The 16,163-nt window shown below is 42.2% G+C and overlaps 1 protein-coding gene across 1 annotated transcript in view; it reads right to left on the bottom strand.

Moving 5' to 3' along the window:
• LOC113029415 (zinc finger protein 493-like) overlaps positions 1–15,829 on the bottom strand; it is a gene marked incomplete at its 3' end in the record, with an annotated part of 33,809 nt that extends 17,980 nt beyond the window's left edge. The window contains exons 1-2 of the mRNA XM_026180279.1: positions 15,812–15,829; positions 14,534–14,869 (exon numbers count right to left, since the gene is read on the bottom strand). Coding sequence (XP_026036064.1) covers positions 14,534–14,869; positions 15,812–15,829 — 354 coding nt within the window. The remainder of the gene's footprint in view (positions 1–14,533; positions 14,870–15,811) is intronic.
• Between the last annotated feature and the right edge of the window lie 334 nt (positions 15,830–16,163).

Genomic DNA, 16,163 nt, shown 5'->3' with positions numbered 1-16,163 from the left:
CTGCGTCTCACCAGGTTCAGGACCTGTGCGTTGCACCTCACTCTCCCGCTCCAAACATTTCATTCTAGCCTGATGGACATTTAGGCCACGCTGGTTCTTGCACAGCTTGCCGCAGATACATGTCTTACTCGTAGTCCTTTCCATTGCATTAGTCGTTAACCTTAAGTCCGTCCGATTGGAGACCTCATCCTCCCCCCCTCTCGGGGTCTCCTGGGGGTATCTTTCTTTAGGGCTTTCCATAGCTTTTTGGGTGCTTTCTCGCGAAAACTGCAGACCGGGATGCTAGCCCACCCTGCCCCTGGAGCCGTCTTTCCGAGCTGTCATCTGTCTCTCCAGTCGTCACCAAACTTTCTTGGTTGTCACCTAGACTCTTCCTAGGCGTCACTGGCTCAGCCAGAGTTTAACTATAAAGACACATCTCCTGGATGCACTGGTACGCATCTTCAGTGATGTATCCTAGGGTCATCAGGTGTTTCGGGTCTCACAACATCATACACCCTCGCCCAGGCGACCCAGCCGGGGGTGATCAGGCCCCGACTTGCGTACCAGTAGCTACCCACGGATCAGCCCTCTTAATCCACAGCCACCTTGTGGCTTTCTCTGCCGCTTCACTCACAGCCTGGATGGCCCTCTTCTTGGCTGCCCCAGCCACGCCCAGCCGGCCTAGGACTTTGCAGAGTGATCGTCCTGCAAAGCCCCTACAACCCACTTCTATGGGCTCATAGAAAGTCTTCCAGCCCCTTCCCCTGCACTCTTGCACTAGTTCCTGGTACTTTCCTCGTTTCCTTTCATTAGCCTCCTCAATCCGCTCTTCCCAGGGCACTGTGAGTTCCAGCATGATCAGCTGTTTTGAGGCCTCAGAAATAATTATCAAGTCTGGCCGGAGTGATGTTTTTGCAATGTTCTGAGGGAACTTTAGTTGTTTACCCAGGTCAGCCTGTAGCTGCCAATCAGAGGCTGTGTTGAGAAGGCCAGTTGTCAAATGTGGGCGCACCTGGGGTTTCTCTCCAGCCTTAATAAAAGAGATTGCCTTCCTCGGAGCATGATGATGCTTGCTGGTGCTGATTGCTGAGGCAATCTTTTCAGCAACTACTCTGAGCACCTGGTCGTGCCGCCAACGATACCGACCATCGGCCAGGGCCCTTGGGCAGCCGTAAGCATAAACCTGCTCGGGAGCAGTACTGTACTGTACTGTACTTCCTCAGGAGGCTGAGGTCTTTTAACATCTGCAGGAAGCTCCTGAGGATGTTTTACCAGTCGGTGGTTGCTGGAGTACTTTTCTATGCTGTGGTGTGCTGGGGGAGCAGCACAGCAAGGACTCATCCAGGCTGGAGAAACTGATCAGGAAGGCTAGCTCTGTGGTCGGCATGAAGCTGGACACTCTGGTGACAGTGGCAGAGAAAAGGACATTAAAGAAACTGATGGACATTATGGACAATGCCAGGCATCCTCTGCACACGGCCATAAACAATCAGAAGAGTCTGTTCAGTGACAGGTTGCTTCTCCCAAAGACAAGAACTAACAGACTTAAAAACTCCTTTGTCCCACACGCCATCAGACTGTTTAACTCCTCTCTGGAGGGGAGAGGGAGGGGAAACAGGAGAACAAAGGAGGGGGGAACAACTAAGCTGTAGTGCCTCTTCACCTCACTGTGCAATACCTTTTGTGCAATACTTTTGTAAATAGTCAACGGTGCAATAGACTCAATACTTGAAATGTGCAATTCACTTGTATTTTTATTTTTATTCCTATTTATTCTATTTATCCCCTTCGTATATTTTATTTATATTGTCTCTGTATTTATATATATGTGTGTGTGTATAACTCTGTAACTTCTGTCGGTGCTGTGCTTTTTTGGAAATCGAATTTCCCAGAGGAACCCACCCGAGGGATTAATAAAGTTCTATCTTATCTTATCTTATCTCTTACTTTATGTAAACAGGATTAGATCGCGGCCATGCAGGTATGTCCGCTTCATTTATACGAAAGCAACAGCGATATTCCACCACTGTTTCACCATAAATAAATAACATCAATGTAACTAAAGATAATGCAGTACTTGATCCTTTTATTGATGTCACACAGATACATACAGGTCATTTCCTAAAAAAGGGAAATGTACTATTAACATTCTATTACGTGTATGTGATTATTACAGATGTAATTCATATTTCAGAGTAGTAATTGTAAATTACTTCGTGTAATCAAGATGAGAGACCACGGCTATAAAAGCGAAGGTGGATTTGGGAAGTCTGTCGCAGCCATGTCCTGTCCGTATACGCGACCAACCCATTGCGGAAGGTGCAAGATTGATAAGGAGAGTCCTCAGAATTCAGCGTATATTGCGGGACAGACAGGATCCTTCAGCTCAGCGTGACAGTGTGCTCATAGAGAGATATCGATATTCCCGTGAGGGTATTATTTACTTAACCAACTTGTTGACAAGGGGGTGCAGGACCACCACCTGTCTTTTTTTGCTCTGCCCTTTTCTTGGTTGCTGTTATGAACAAACTAACAGACTATTACAGGGTCTCTTTCCAAGAGACGAAAAGCAATATAAGAGATAAATATTACCATTCTGTAGAATACTCTTATATTTCACTTTTATTTGTTCCCATGTTCTAGTGGGTCCTGTTGTGGCTCTAATGTGTAAGGGGATATAATATAACATATTATAATACAATATAATGCCATATAATATTGGACAATATCGTGTCATATGATAGATCTACCCTACCGCCTACTGGTGTTGGCCAGAGGGGCCGATGGCGCGATATGGCAGCCTGGCTTCTGTCAGTCTGTCCCAGGGCAGCTGTGGCTACAACCGTAGCTGCTTCCACCAGTGTGTGAATGTGAGAGTGACTGAATAGTGGCATTGTAAAGCGCTTTGGGTGCCTTGAAAAGCGCTATATAAATCCAATCTATTATTATTATTATTATTAAATCACCTACGAGTTTAATTTGTCAGCAACTTTCTGCCAGCCCTCTCTCCTTGCTTTTGCAGCCTTTGCAGTGTTCCCTTGCGTTTTAATTAAACTCTGAAACTCCTGAAATCCCTCAATCAAGAGTTCTTGCTCTGCTGCCGAACAATACTGAGCGCGCTCCTTCGACATTTTCGCTGACCACTCAGCGGGTTGCCGATCAATGTTTCTACTATCGATGCGTAGCCCCTTTTACGACACCCAGTGATGTCACATTACTGCTGTACTAATCGTCAACGGCAGGTGTGTTCGGGGAACCGGATTAGCGAGCTCACGGTTAGCGCGATGGTTTGATCTTGGATGTAGTGAGCGACGTACGAAGAACGGGCCCCTGGACAGAGAAAAAAGGACAAAACTGACTCAGTAAAACGACAGAAAATAAGATCCCATGTAAATCTGTATTATGTAGAAGTTCAGCCCAGCAACCAGTTCAGTTCAACACAAGTTTAAATGATTCTATCTGAACTCTGTGGAGCCTGATCTCAAGCTTTTTGAGTCTGACACTGAAACCAGAGGATCTTTCTGTCTCTTCAGATTCACTGTGATCCAGTTATGGGAGTGATTTCAGCCCTGAGTGATCACGCTGATGTTTGCACAGAGCAGACAATGAGGTGAATGTTTGGGCACATTGGTAACAGTGAAACAGTTTATTAGTAACGTGGGATCGTTTGTGTTTGGAGTATGAACTGAGATTCCTGAAGCTCTTGTCACACTGGTCACAGCTGTAGTTTCCTTCCATGTGTGTACGTTCATGATAGTTACAACCAGATGAATCTGAGAAGCTTTTGTCACAGTGTCTGCACTTGTATGGTTTCTCTCCTGTGTGGACTCGTTTGTGTCTTTTAAGCTCCCATGCAGTGGTGAAGGATGACCCACACTGATCACAGAGGTGCTTTTTAACCCCACTGTGAATCAGTTCATGTTGTTTTAACTCAGTTGGTGTGGTGAAGCTTCTCCCACATTCTTTGCAGTATTGCAGTTTGTCTCCAGTGTGTCTACGTTGATGTCTTTTTAGGGTGGCTTGCTGACTGAAAGTTTTTCCACAAAGGTCACAACGAAAGTCTTTCCCACCACCACAGTGATGACAGGGTTGAGAACTGGATCCATCTGTGTCGCTCTGCTTCTAAACAAAGACACAAAGACAGTGTAAGTCAGTCCTTCAACATTTTTATCCTGAACGTCGCCTGAAATAAAGAGCATCTCTGCAGACGTCCAATTACATTTGACTGTTTCAGTTAACACACTCAGTTTACTGGGCTGCAATAACTACAATACTACCACCATAATACTACAGTAATACTAAAATCATAACTAACATGAAAATCTGAATAATCACTCAGAGCTGCTTTTCCATGCAGTAGAATTGCTAACATGCTAACACAGTTTAATGAGCAGAGTTGTTCCAAACAGTCAGGCTAAAATGACAAGATAACAATATAAATACATACCTCACAGTAACTGCACTTGTAGAGTCTCTTTCTGGTGTGGATCTGTTGGTGTCGTCTCAGGTCATGTGGAGATTTAAAAGTCTTCTCACACAGGTCACATTTATAAGGTCTCTCCTCAGTGTGGGTAAACATGTGTTGTTTTAACTGTGCATCTGTTGTAAACTCTTTGCCACACTGTTCACAGCAGTACACATCATGTCTGGTGTGAATGCGTAGGTGTATATTTCTGTTCTCTTGCCGGCTGAAAGTTTTTCCACAGATGTCACAGCTGTATGCCTTAATTCCAGAATGGGTAACTAGATGCCTCTGTAAGCTCCTACTGCAATTAAAAGCTCTGCCACACTGATCACAGCTGTACGCTTTAACTCCACTGTGGATGAGATGGTGTTGTTTTAGGGATTCCTTCCAGGAAAAAGACTTTCCACACAAGTCGCAGCTGAACGGTCTCTCTCCAGTGTGGATGACCTGATGCTGTTTTAGATTAGCCTTCAAAGTAAAATCCTTCCCACACTCGTCACAGGTGTATGTTTTCTCTCCCTTTCTTCTGTGAGGTTTGTCGGCCTCCTGAGAGCGCTGACTTCTCGCTCCATGTTGGTCCTGCAGTGACAGAGATACAAACAGAGGCAGTGAGTGAAATGCAGTCGTGGAACAAACTCAACCTTCAAACTCCCTCCATTAACACTAGTTTTAAACCTGAAGGTGGAGCGTGGCACCAAACGCCTTAAAGGTCTCTTATCCCCACCTGCTGGTAGTTCTAACACATTACATGCAACCTGCTGTTAAAAATAATTCATGACTGTTCAAACACTAAAATCATGCCCATCCCTCCTGATTGTACACACACACACACACACACACACACTTACTTTTTCTAGATTTATACATAACCATTCAGTGATAATAAATCCTATGTTTGTCTTATTAGCTGCTGACAAAATGATTGAACAATACTGGGTTTTTTTTACATTAAGAAAAAGGCACCAAACATCAAACCTATTTAAGCCTAAACAGTAACACATGAAAGTAGAGCAGGGCGATATGACCAAAAATATTTATCACGATATACATTTGAAAATTTGTGATAACAATATAACTGACGATGTAATTGACGCGAGACAAAATACTTTACAACTCCACAACTTTATTAGTGCAAAACACCCATCAATATATTTTCACTTAAACAAGCAGATGTTTTTTTATGTGCATTAAAGTTATATAAAAATTTAACAGTGCAAATGCAAATTGCTTGCTGAGAGTTTAACCAAAAGGATTTTCCAGAGGAAATTGGCCGACATTTGCTCCAAGGCATTTGTATTTGCACTGTTACATTTTTATATAACTTTAATGCACATAAAAAACAGCTGCTTGTTTAAGTGAAAATACATTGATGGGGTTTTTTTGCACTGATAAAGTCGTGGAGTTGTAAAGTATTTTGTCTAGTGTCAATTTTATCGTCAGCTATATTGTTATCGCAAATTTTCAAATGTATATCGTGATAAACATTTTTGGTCATATCGCCCTGCTCTGTCTGTCACCTTCTGTGTTGAGCTCATTGTTTCCTCTGTAGTGGCTGAGCTGAGTCCAAGTAGCTGAAAATGTTCCTCTGCTGCTCCGTCAGACTCTTCTCCTCCTGCTGATCAGCTGGGACACAAAACAGATCTTTGTTAGGCTCCACACTGCACTGAAGAGTCAAAGTGTCTCATATGTTCAACAAATTTTTGCTTCCCGAGGTGGGCAAACAGACACAAAAGGTTTGAGCACCGATACCAAATTTAGCAGTATGCAGACCAGTAGCAGGAGAGACTGAGGCCTGTTATTAGAATCAAATGCCCAGTGGGCCGACACACCGATTTGCAGCGTTAAGACAAAGACAGCTGTGTTTTATCCTGGAATACATTTATTTTACATTTTCTTGAAATGTTTTTCATTATAGCACTTTTACCTCCAACTAGGGGTGCAACGATACACAAAATTCACAGTTCAGTTCGATACTTTGGTGTCACGGTTCGATATTTTTTCGATACAAAAATAAAAAGTTCATGCCTTTTTAATTAGTCATTTATTAACATTATAAATATATATTTTAACTCAAAAGTACAGTTTTTAAATTTAATGTTGATGAAACAACAAAAATAAATAAATAAATAAATCTGATTGAGGAATCACTCATCTTTGGAAAAGAGAGTTTATTACAGAGAAATGGCTCTTTCCAAAATAAAAGCTATTCTATACGCTTCTTCTGGGCTATACTCTCAGCAGCATATTAAACATATCAGGTCCCCATAAGGAGAATCATGTGCTAACGGCTGCCTAAATGACTCTGGTAACGTTTGTGGCATGCGTGCTTGTTGTTTTTGTCTGCTTCCACTTGTCTTTGCACTAGGATGATGTCGGCATAAATGTGTAGTCATATTCATTGTGTTCCCACTAGTGCTGTCAGCGTTAAACTCGTTAAAATGACGTTAACGCCATAACGCTGCAAATCTCCCTTAACGAGTTACCATGGATCGTGTGCGTGGGGCTGGACGGCATCAACATGTTAACGAGCTAACGGCGATAACGCACTAGTTCCAACCAATTGAGCATTGCGTGGCACATCGGACATACTGTTTTACTTTTGTCCATGACGCGCTTACCATCAGGGTCATGCTTCACATGAACATCACGATAGTTTCAAACGCCAGATCTGAATGAAGGTGGGGGAGGTTCAATTTCGGGTAGCGTTGAGGCAGTTGCCATATTGCAACGAGCTTGGCTTCTGTCTTGCTAGCTTGCGCTGCGCTCAGTGGATCTGCACTCGACAGTGCAGCCTAGGCGGGGTAGTCGAACACAGATCTACTGAGCGCTCAACACAGACAGCATCGTTGGAAGAAAAGTTGATAAAACAAATAAAAGATTTTGTATTGTTCGATACATATGCATACCGAACCGAAAGCACTTTATCGAACGTATTTGTTTGTTTTGTTTTTTTAAAAACACACTCCCTTCACCTCTTCTACATTCTTATGTTTCTCCCAGAGCAGATCTGAGGGGCAGCCCCTCAGTCATACACATATACTTTTAATCTCACCCTTAAGGGGTGGTCCCCAGGAGTTTCACAGCATGGTTTAGAACAGTGGTTCTCAAACTGTGGTACACATACCACTAGTAGTACTTAGTCTCTCTCTGGTGGTACACGGAAAATCTCAATTTCTTTTTTAAAGACTAAACAATATGTAATTGTGGAGGTATGCAAAGATGACACAAGCGTTCCCGGGGCTCTTCTGGGAGAGAGGGTGGACCAGAAAACGTCTCCCCGAGCATGAGTCCTCTATAAAGAGCAGCTTATTGCCAGTGGTTGCGGCCACTCCTGCAAGTGAGTAGTAACCCTTTGCAGCCAGCAACAGTGAATTGGTAAAGCCAGCTGTCGGAGGAAGACTTGAGTGAAGAGGAATCCGCCTTCATCTGTCTCTAGCAAGGACAGTGTGCTCTACATGAGCTCAAGAGCAATACCGTCACCCAGACCCGAGAGAGAGGGGTTTCTCGGTCCGAGGGAGTAGCGCCGTAGACGTGGACAAAATTGTTGGTACCCTTCAGTCAATGAAAGAAGAACTGACCAGGGTGTCACTGCAGTTTGTCACACTGCGCACGCGCAAACACAAATGTCAGCGAAAAAGACGGCACAGCACAGCACATGTGTGTGATCTGGACACAAGCGATGGGAGCACAACTTGTAGAACTTTGGAAAGCTCATTCGAGCCTTTTCGATGTGGCCTCACAAAATTATCACGACCACAACAACCGTGAAAATAGTTGGATCTACACTGCTGCTCAATCACAGCTGCCTGATCAATGTTTTTCATTAGCAATTTAGCAAAGTTGATGGTGGTGGTGTGTCTGTGTGAGTGAAAGACAGAGAGGGAGAGCGAGCGACAGAATTTCCGTTATAACCTTCATTTTATGGACGCACAGTGTGAGCACTCAGGTCGCATCAGAGCATCGGGCCGTATAGTGTGAGACCCTGCACCGTGACCTATGAACTTCTAACCCCTGCGAGTCAACGTACAGTTTGAGTAGGAGCTGAATCGCGCGACTGAAAAAAATCGCAGTGTCTGCCCAGCATTAGCCCACGTATACTACGCGATGCACGACGAAGGCCAAAATCGGGCCGATCGCCAAAACGGTCGCACGACTCAAAAATCGGCTCAAAATGGGCCAAAAATCGCACAGTGTAAGCCCAGCATAAGCCCAGCATTACACACACACAGCTGTGGTTTCCTGTTTTGCTACACTCTGGAGAGCCTCGCCTTTAACGGTCTTCTCTCACAGAGAGCAACAGAAAGCGTCCTTCAGAAAACTTCGATAAACTCAAGATTGACTGAACAGTTCAAAGTTACCTTGACACTTACCTTTAGATGTGAGAGGTAGTGATGTGTCGAAGCTTCGAAGCGTGTCGAGTAATCTCGGGGGAATTTTTATGAAGCGCGTATCGAGGCTCGCTTTGATTACGTATGCAGTGACGTTCGAGGCCTCGTGGGCAGTCCGTACCACGTGACTGATTCAGGAACTGGCTCGCCGGTTCGCGCCAGATTCGAAATAAAATGGGCAGCAAAACACAGCTGATTCCCTCATCACGCTGTGTTGTGGAATTGGATTACCTACGTGCTACACAGTTACTTGAGCATTTCTTCTTCGATGGAACCAGCAAGGAAGAGATTTTTTTTCTCTTCTAATAAAGTATGCACACAGTAATAAATATCACAACTGATAAGTACCATAATATAAATAAACAACACTACAGATCCTATAATGTCTTTTAGTTTATTAAAAAGTGGAGCGCCACACAGTTTGTGTCATTATCCAGATGTACATAAGCATGATTACACAGTTACTAGGGGTGGGTTTTGATTATCGATTAAAATCGATTCTAGCTTGGATAACGTGATATTGATTCATTAAAATCCTGAATCGATTTTTAATATAAATTTATTTTGCCCCAAACGCCAGAATCTCAGGTTAAACCTCACTAAATTTCAACAACCACCAAACAGCTAAAACAGTAAATGACAGCAGATACACGTAGGCTATTATGCACAAAGACGTAAACACAAAGCGCGGACCCGCCGACACATCAGAATCAGTGAGATGTGGCCTTTCTCACCCGACGGCACGGACACGGTTAGGGCCGAAATCCGACAGCTCGCTGGTTCTGATCTGTCGGCGGGCCTTGTGTTTTACGCCCTTTTTGCGCTGATTCTGAAGCTGTAGGTTTTACCTCTCCAAACAATATTGACTGAACCAGCAGCAAAAGAAGATCCAAACTACGCTTCACATAAACATAGCCATGAATTCCCTCTGACTTTTGCTATTTTGCTTCCACCACGATAAAATCACACTTCATGCACAGCTCGTGGTCTCTCTCTGTACTCCAAGAACAGTTTCCCGTCTAAAAATCTGTTTTCTGCATTATTCACTTGCTTGTTATGCACAAGTCTACCGTTGTTTACAGCGCTGTCGGTCGCTGTTTTTTTCCCTTTTACTTACTTCCGAAAAGAAAACCTAATTTCTGCTGTTCAGTAGGCTACTGAACAAATGTAAACTTTTTAAAATTATGCAAAATGCAAAACGCTTAGCCGTGTCTCTAAACCTCTGTAACTTTTCTCTGCTTCACTTCAGCAGCATCAGGTAATGTTCATATGTTGATTAATGGTTTTCTTTCGTTTTTGATCTACTGCAGAATATTTTTATAAAATCGTTTTTCTGTTTTAGCCTCAGCTACTTTGATACAAAGGCATCTGCTGTGATGCTTACACCTTTGATAAAGTCTCGCAAATGTCATCTTTCTTTTTATAGATATAAAATTATGGAAATGTACTGATCCGTGATCTGAATTATAACATTTCTGACTGTCTGAGGAAAAATTTACCCAGATCGGATCGAATCGATTCTAGAAATCAGTGACGATACCCAGCTCTAACAGTTACACAATCATACCAAAACTCTGTCCTGATAGGTTCCACTTTCTCTTTTGTATCAGACATACTGAGACAATATTCGGGATAAATAATCATGAAAACAATTTATTTATTCAGTTTAGCGGTTTACACGTCACATCATTATAATCACAGAGCTTGTTTCACTTGAATCGTCCACTTGATGGCGAAGTACAGCAAATGAATCATCACAATGCTTCGAACCATGAGTCGACCAGTTGGATGAAAGCTTCAGTTCATCACGAGGCTTTATATCACCATCACTAGTATTTTTGTCCTAAACCATTCAGAGCTTTATAGACCAGCATCAGAACTTCAAAGTCTATCCTCTGACGGACAGGCAGCCAGAGTAAAGACCTCAGAGCTGGACTGATGTGGTCCACTTTTTTGGTCTTAGTGAGGACTCGAGCAGCAGAGTTCTGAATGAGCTGCAGTTGTCTGACTGATTTTTTAGGTAGACCTGTAAAGATGCTGTTACAGTAATCAAGCCTACTAAAGATGAATGCATGGACTAGTTTTTCCAGGTCCTGTTGAGACATCATAACAGTACTTAATTTTAAACGTTTACTCTTTGGCTGCTCCGCTTCCACCGTTTTTTTCGGCAAAATTATCCACATCCACCGCCGCGCTATGCAATCTGGGATATGTTGGGCCACGAAGTCTACACCGACACATCTTTAAAATTCAGGGAAATGAAGGAAACATTTGAGGGCCGCATTTCGAGCAGCCTTTGGGATACAGCCCAGGAGTGACATGTTTAGCCACATGTTCTCCTTAAGTTGCTGGCTGTCTGAGTGGTGTCCAAGAAACGATGTGGGCTTCATAGATAATTGGCAAACCTTCTGGAGGAAACCTGGTCTTGTTAGGAGAGACGGCATCCATCCCACTTTGGATGGAGCAGCTCTCATTTCTAGAAATATGGACACATTTATTAAACCCCCTAAAATATGACTATCCAGAGCTGGGACCAGGAAGCAGAGTTGCAGTCTTACACGCCTCTCTGCAGCTTCTCTCCTCCTGAAACGACAGCTTCAACACATAATCTGTTATTAGACTATTAAATATTTCACTTTAATGTTGCAACTACGCACTCACTTCTGTCTTTAAACAAAATAATATTTTCCAGTTACAGAAATCATGAAATCCAAACTAAAGTGTTACTGTTGCTATATGCATTTACTATAAATAATCGATGATGGTGCTGACATGAAGGAAGAGAAAGTTACAGGTTGCATCCTTTGAGTTTGTCTCTGTGCCTTTGGGCGATTTTTATGACAGATGTTTCTGTTCAATTCTTAAATCAACTTTTCAAAACACAAACACTATTTTAAAGCTTTTAAAGAGTAAAATATTAATGATAATTATAATAACAGTAATAAAAACAAAAGCTCTCAGATCCATCAAACCAAGCAGCAGAGAGAACAACAAGTGAAGATAAAACTTTAACCTTGTAGACTTCATTATGTTCCAGCTGCTCTGCAGACGCTGTGACCTCGAACTTAAGCAGGTCGTAAAGTATGTGCAGCTCAATAACTTCATAATTACACCCTGTGGTATTTAGGCAGCAGAACAACTAAGAATAACAACTACAAATAATGTTTTTAGGTTTCTGTTGTACTGCAAGGTTCTGTACAGGAGAAACAAACCAAGAGCAAATATTACGTCTCATTTAATTTAGAAATCAGTCCAATAACAAGGTGTGTAACATCTAGCAGGGTGACAGAAAAACCCAGGGTAACTTCTAAGGACCTCAACGTCTCTCCCACATTGCGTTTTTTAAACATGTTTCCATTTGTCACTTCAGTCTTTACTCTGAAATACAGGAAGAGAAATCGTGGCTGAAACAACTTCTCATGAAACCAGGGGTGTGGTCCAACAGTCAGTTTGGTGAGGAAGGCTCCTAACTGAGAGAAGTGACCCAGAAGTATCTGTGTAGCAGCCACAATGAATCAAGATCATGAGCTTTATTAACTGATCAAAGTCTATTCTTTCATCTTCTGTATTATTCAGTTTGCATTGGTAATGCCCATTATTGTAATGCTTTTTTAAGATGAGCAAAACTTTCTTTTACTTTGGGTTAGCTGGGATAAGTGATGGATGGAGGGAATTTTACTTCAGCCACAGAAATCCTAAACAGGAAGGAGGAGCAGAGTTACAGTGGATCACTATCCAGCAGGGAAACAAGATTTATTTCAATTTCTTGGCCATGAGTGAGATTTACTAAGTGGGCAAATTAGGGTGACGATACCGTTCAAGAGTGATCTATTAATAGTGCACCAATTTACATTCAGAGATGCATGCAGCCAGTTCAACCAGTGACGTTTTGGTATAAGGGATAAATCTTCTGACCGAACCTGCTGGGACTGTGTGAGGTCCTGAGGCTAAGAGTAAGGATTTATCCACAGGAGAGCTGCGTTCTTACAAACCATCCCACTGTGTAAACCTGACATCTGTGGAACAGCTGAGCTGTATGATGTGTACAAGGACACAAAACATTATTTACCATCAGATCCCGAGCCCTCCATGTGTTAATCAAGACACTGCTGCTGTGCTACATCCATAAATAATGAATAAATTAGGAGCTAAAGCTAAAAGGACAGTTTATTTGTACCATCTTCATGTCAACACATTCAAGAACATCACAGATGAAAGAAACATTAAAAACTTCCACACTACATAAAGCAAGAAAAATAGTTTCTTCCTTTCTGTAGAAAAAACAGAAACATCAAACACCTCCAAGACTCTCTTTGAAAGAACTAAAAACCTTTATTCTCATGGTCCAATCATGAGTGAACTCCCCGATGAAGCCTTGTGTGCTAAAACATGTCAGAGTTTAAAGGTTAAACATGAGTTTCCAAAACGTTTTGCTGGAGAACAATGAACTATTTGACTGAGTTTCAATTATTTACAGACGAGCAAAACCAGGACAGAGAAAAAAGGACAAAACTGACTCAGTAAAACGACAGAAAATAAGACCCCATGTAAATCTGTATTATGTAGAAGTTCAGCCCAGCAACCAGTTCAGTTCAACACAAGTTTAAATGATTCTATCTGAACTCTGTGGAGCCTGATCTCAAGCTTTTTGAGTCTGACACTGAAACCAGAGGATCTTTCTGTCTCTTCAGATTCACTGTGATCCAGTTATGGGAGTGATTTCAGCCCTGAGTGATCACGCTGATGTTTGCACAGAGCAGACAATGAGGTGAATGTTTGGGCACATTGGTAACAGTGAAACAGTTTATTAGTAACGTGGGATCGTTTGTGTTCGGAGTATGAACTGAGATTCCTGAAGCTCTTGTCACACTGGTCACAGCTGTAGTTTCCTTCCATGTGTGTACGTTCATGCTTGTTACGATGACCTGATTGTGAGAAGCTTTTGTCACAGTGTCTGCACTTGTATGGTTTCTCTCCTGTGTGGACTCGTTTGTGTTTTTTAAGTTGACCTGCAGTGATGAAGGATGACCCACACTGATCACAGAGGTGCTTTTTAACCCCACTGTGAATCAGTTCATGTTGTTTTAAGTGATGCGATGTGGTGAAGCTTCTCCCACATTCTTTGCAGTATTTCAGTTTGTCTCCAGTGTGTCTACGTTGATGTCTTTTTAAGCTCCTTTCATGGCTGAAAGTTTTTCCACAGAGGTCACAACGAAAGTCTTTCCCACCACCACAGTGATGACAGGGTTGAGAACTGGATCCATCTGTGTCGCTCTGCTTCTAAACAAAGACACAAAGACAGTGTACGTCAGTCCTTCAACATTTTTATCCTGAACGTCGCCTGAAATAAAGAGCATCTCTGCAGACGTCCAATTACATTTGACTGTTTCAGTTAACACACTCAGTTTACTGGGCTGCAATAACTACAATACTACCACCATAATACTACAGTAATACTAAAATCATAACTGACGTGAAAATCTGAATAATCACTCAGAGCTGCTTTTCCATGCAGTAGAATTGCTAACATGCTAACACAGTTTAATGAGCAGAGTTGTTCCAAACAGTCAGGCTAAAATGACAAGATAACAATATAAATACATACCTCACAGTAACTGCACTTGTAGAGTCTCTTTCTGGTGTGGATCTGTTGGTGTGTATTTCGGTGCCCTCCCTGGCTGAAAGTTTTCCCACAGATGTCACAGCTGTATGCCTTAATTCCAGAGTGGGTAACTAGATGCTTCTGTAAGCTGCTACTGTGAGTAAAAGCTCTGCCACACTGATCACAGCTGTACGCTTTAACTCCACTGTGGATGAGATGGTGTTGTTTTAGGGAATCCTTCCAGGAAAAAGACTTTCCACACAAGTCACAGCTGAACGGTCTCTCTCCACTGTGGATGACCTGATGGTGTTTTAGATTAGCCTTCAAAGTAAAATCCTTCCCACACTCGTCACAGGTGTGTTTTTTCTCTCCCTTTCTTCTGTGAGGTTTGTCGGCCTCCTGAGAGCGCTGACTTCTCGCTCCATGTTGGTCCTGCAGTGACAGAGATACAAACAGAGGCAGTGAGTGAAATGCAGTCGTGGAACAAACTCAACCTTCAAACTCCCTCCATTAACACTAGTTTTAAACCTGAAGGTGGAGTGTGGCACCAAACACCTTAAAGGTCTCTTATCCCCACCTGCTGGTAGTTCTAACACATTACATCCAACTTGCTGTTAAAAATAATTCATGACTGTTCAAACACTAAAATCATGCCCATCCCTCGTGATCGCACACACACACACACACACACACACACACACACACTTTTTCTAGATTTATACATAACCATTCAGTGATAATAAATCCTATGTTTGTCTTATTAGCTGCTGACAAAATGATTGAACAATACTGGGGTTTTTTTACATTAAGAAAAAGGCACCAAACATCAAACCTATTTAAGCCTAAACAGTAACACATGAAAGTAGAGCAGGGCGATATGACCAAAAATATTTATCACGATATACATTTGAAAATTTGTGATAACAATATAACTGACGATGTAATTGACGCGAGACAAAATACTTTACAACTCCACAACTTTATTAGTGCAAAAAAACCCATCAATATATTTTCACTTAAACAAACAGCTGTTTTTTATGTGCATTAAAGTTATATAAAAATTTAACAGTGCAAATGCAAATTGCTTGCTGAGAGTTTAACCAAAAGGATTTTCCAGAGGAAATTGGCCGACATTTGCTCCAAGGCATTTGTATTTTCACTGTTAAATTTTTATATAACTTTAATGCACATAAAAAACAGCTGCTTGTTTAAGTGAAAATACATTGATGGGGTTTTTTTGCACTGATAAAGTCGTGGAGTTGTAAAGTATTTTGTCTAGTGTCAATTATATCGTCAGCTATATTGTTATCGCAAATTTTCAAATGTATATCGTGATAAATATTTTTGGTCATATCGCCCTGCTCTGTCTGTCACCTTCTGTGTTGAGCTCATTGTTTCCTCTGTAGTGGCTGAGCTGAGTCCAAGTAGCTGAAAATGTTCCTCTGCTGCTCCGTCAGACTCTTCTCCTCCTGCTGATCAGCTGGGACACAAAACAGATCTTTGTTAGGCTCCACACTGCACTGAAGAGTCAAAGTGTCTCATATGTTCAACAAATTTTTGCTTCCCGAGGTGGGCAAACAGACACAAAAGGTTTGAGCACCGATACCAAATTTAGCAGTATGCAGACCAGTAGCAGGAGAGACTGAGGCCTGTTATTAGAATCAAATGCCCAGTGGGCCGACACACCGATTTGCAGCGTTAAGACAAAGACAGCTGTGTTTTATCC

The sequence above is a fragment of the Astatotilapia calliptera genome, chromosome 9 (assembly GCF_900246225.1).
Source record: "Astatotilapia calliptera chromosome 9, fAstCal1.2, whole genome shotgun sequence".
NCBI lineage: Eukaryota > Metazoa > Chordata > Actinopteri > Cichliformes > Cichlidae > Astatotilapia > Astatotilapia calliptera.
The sequence above is the reverse complement of the archived record's forward strand: the minus strand, read 5'-3'. Positions and strand labels throughout refer to the sequence as shown.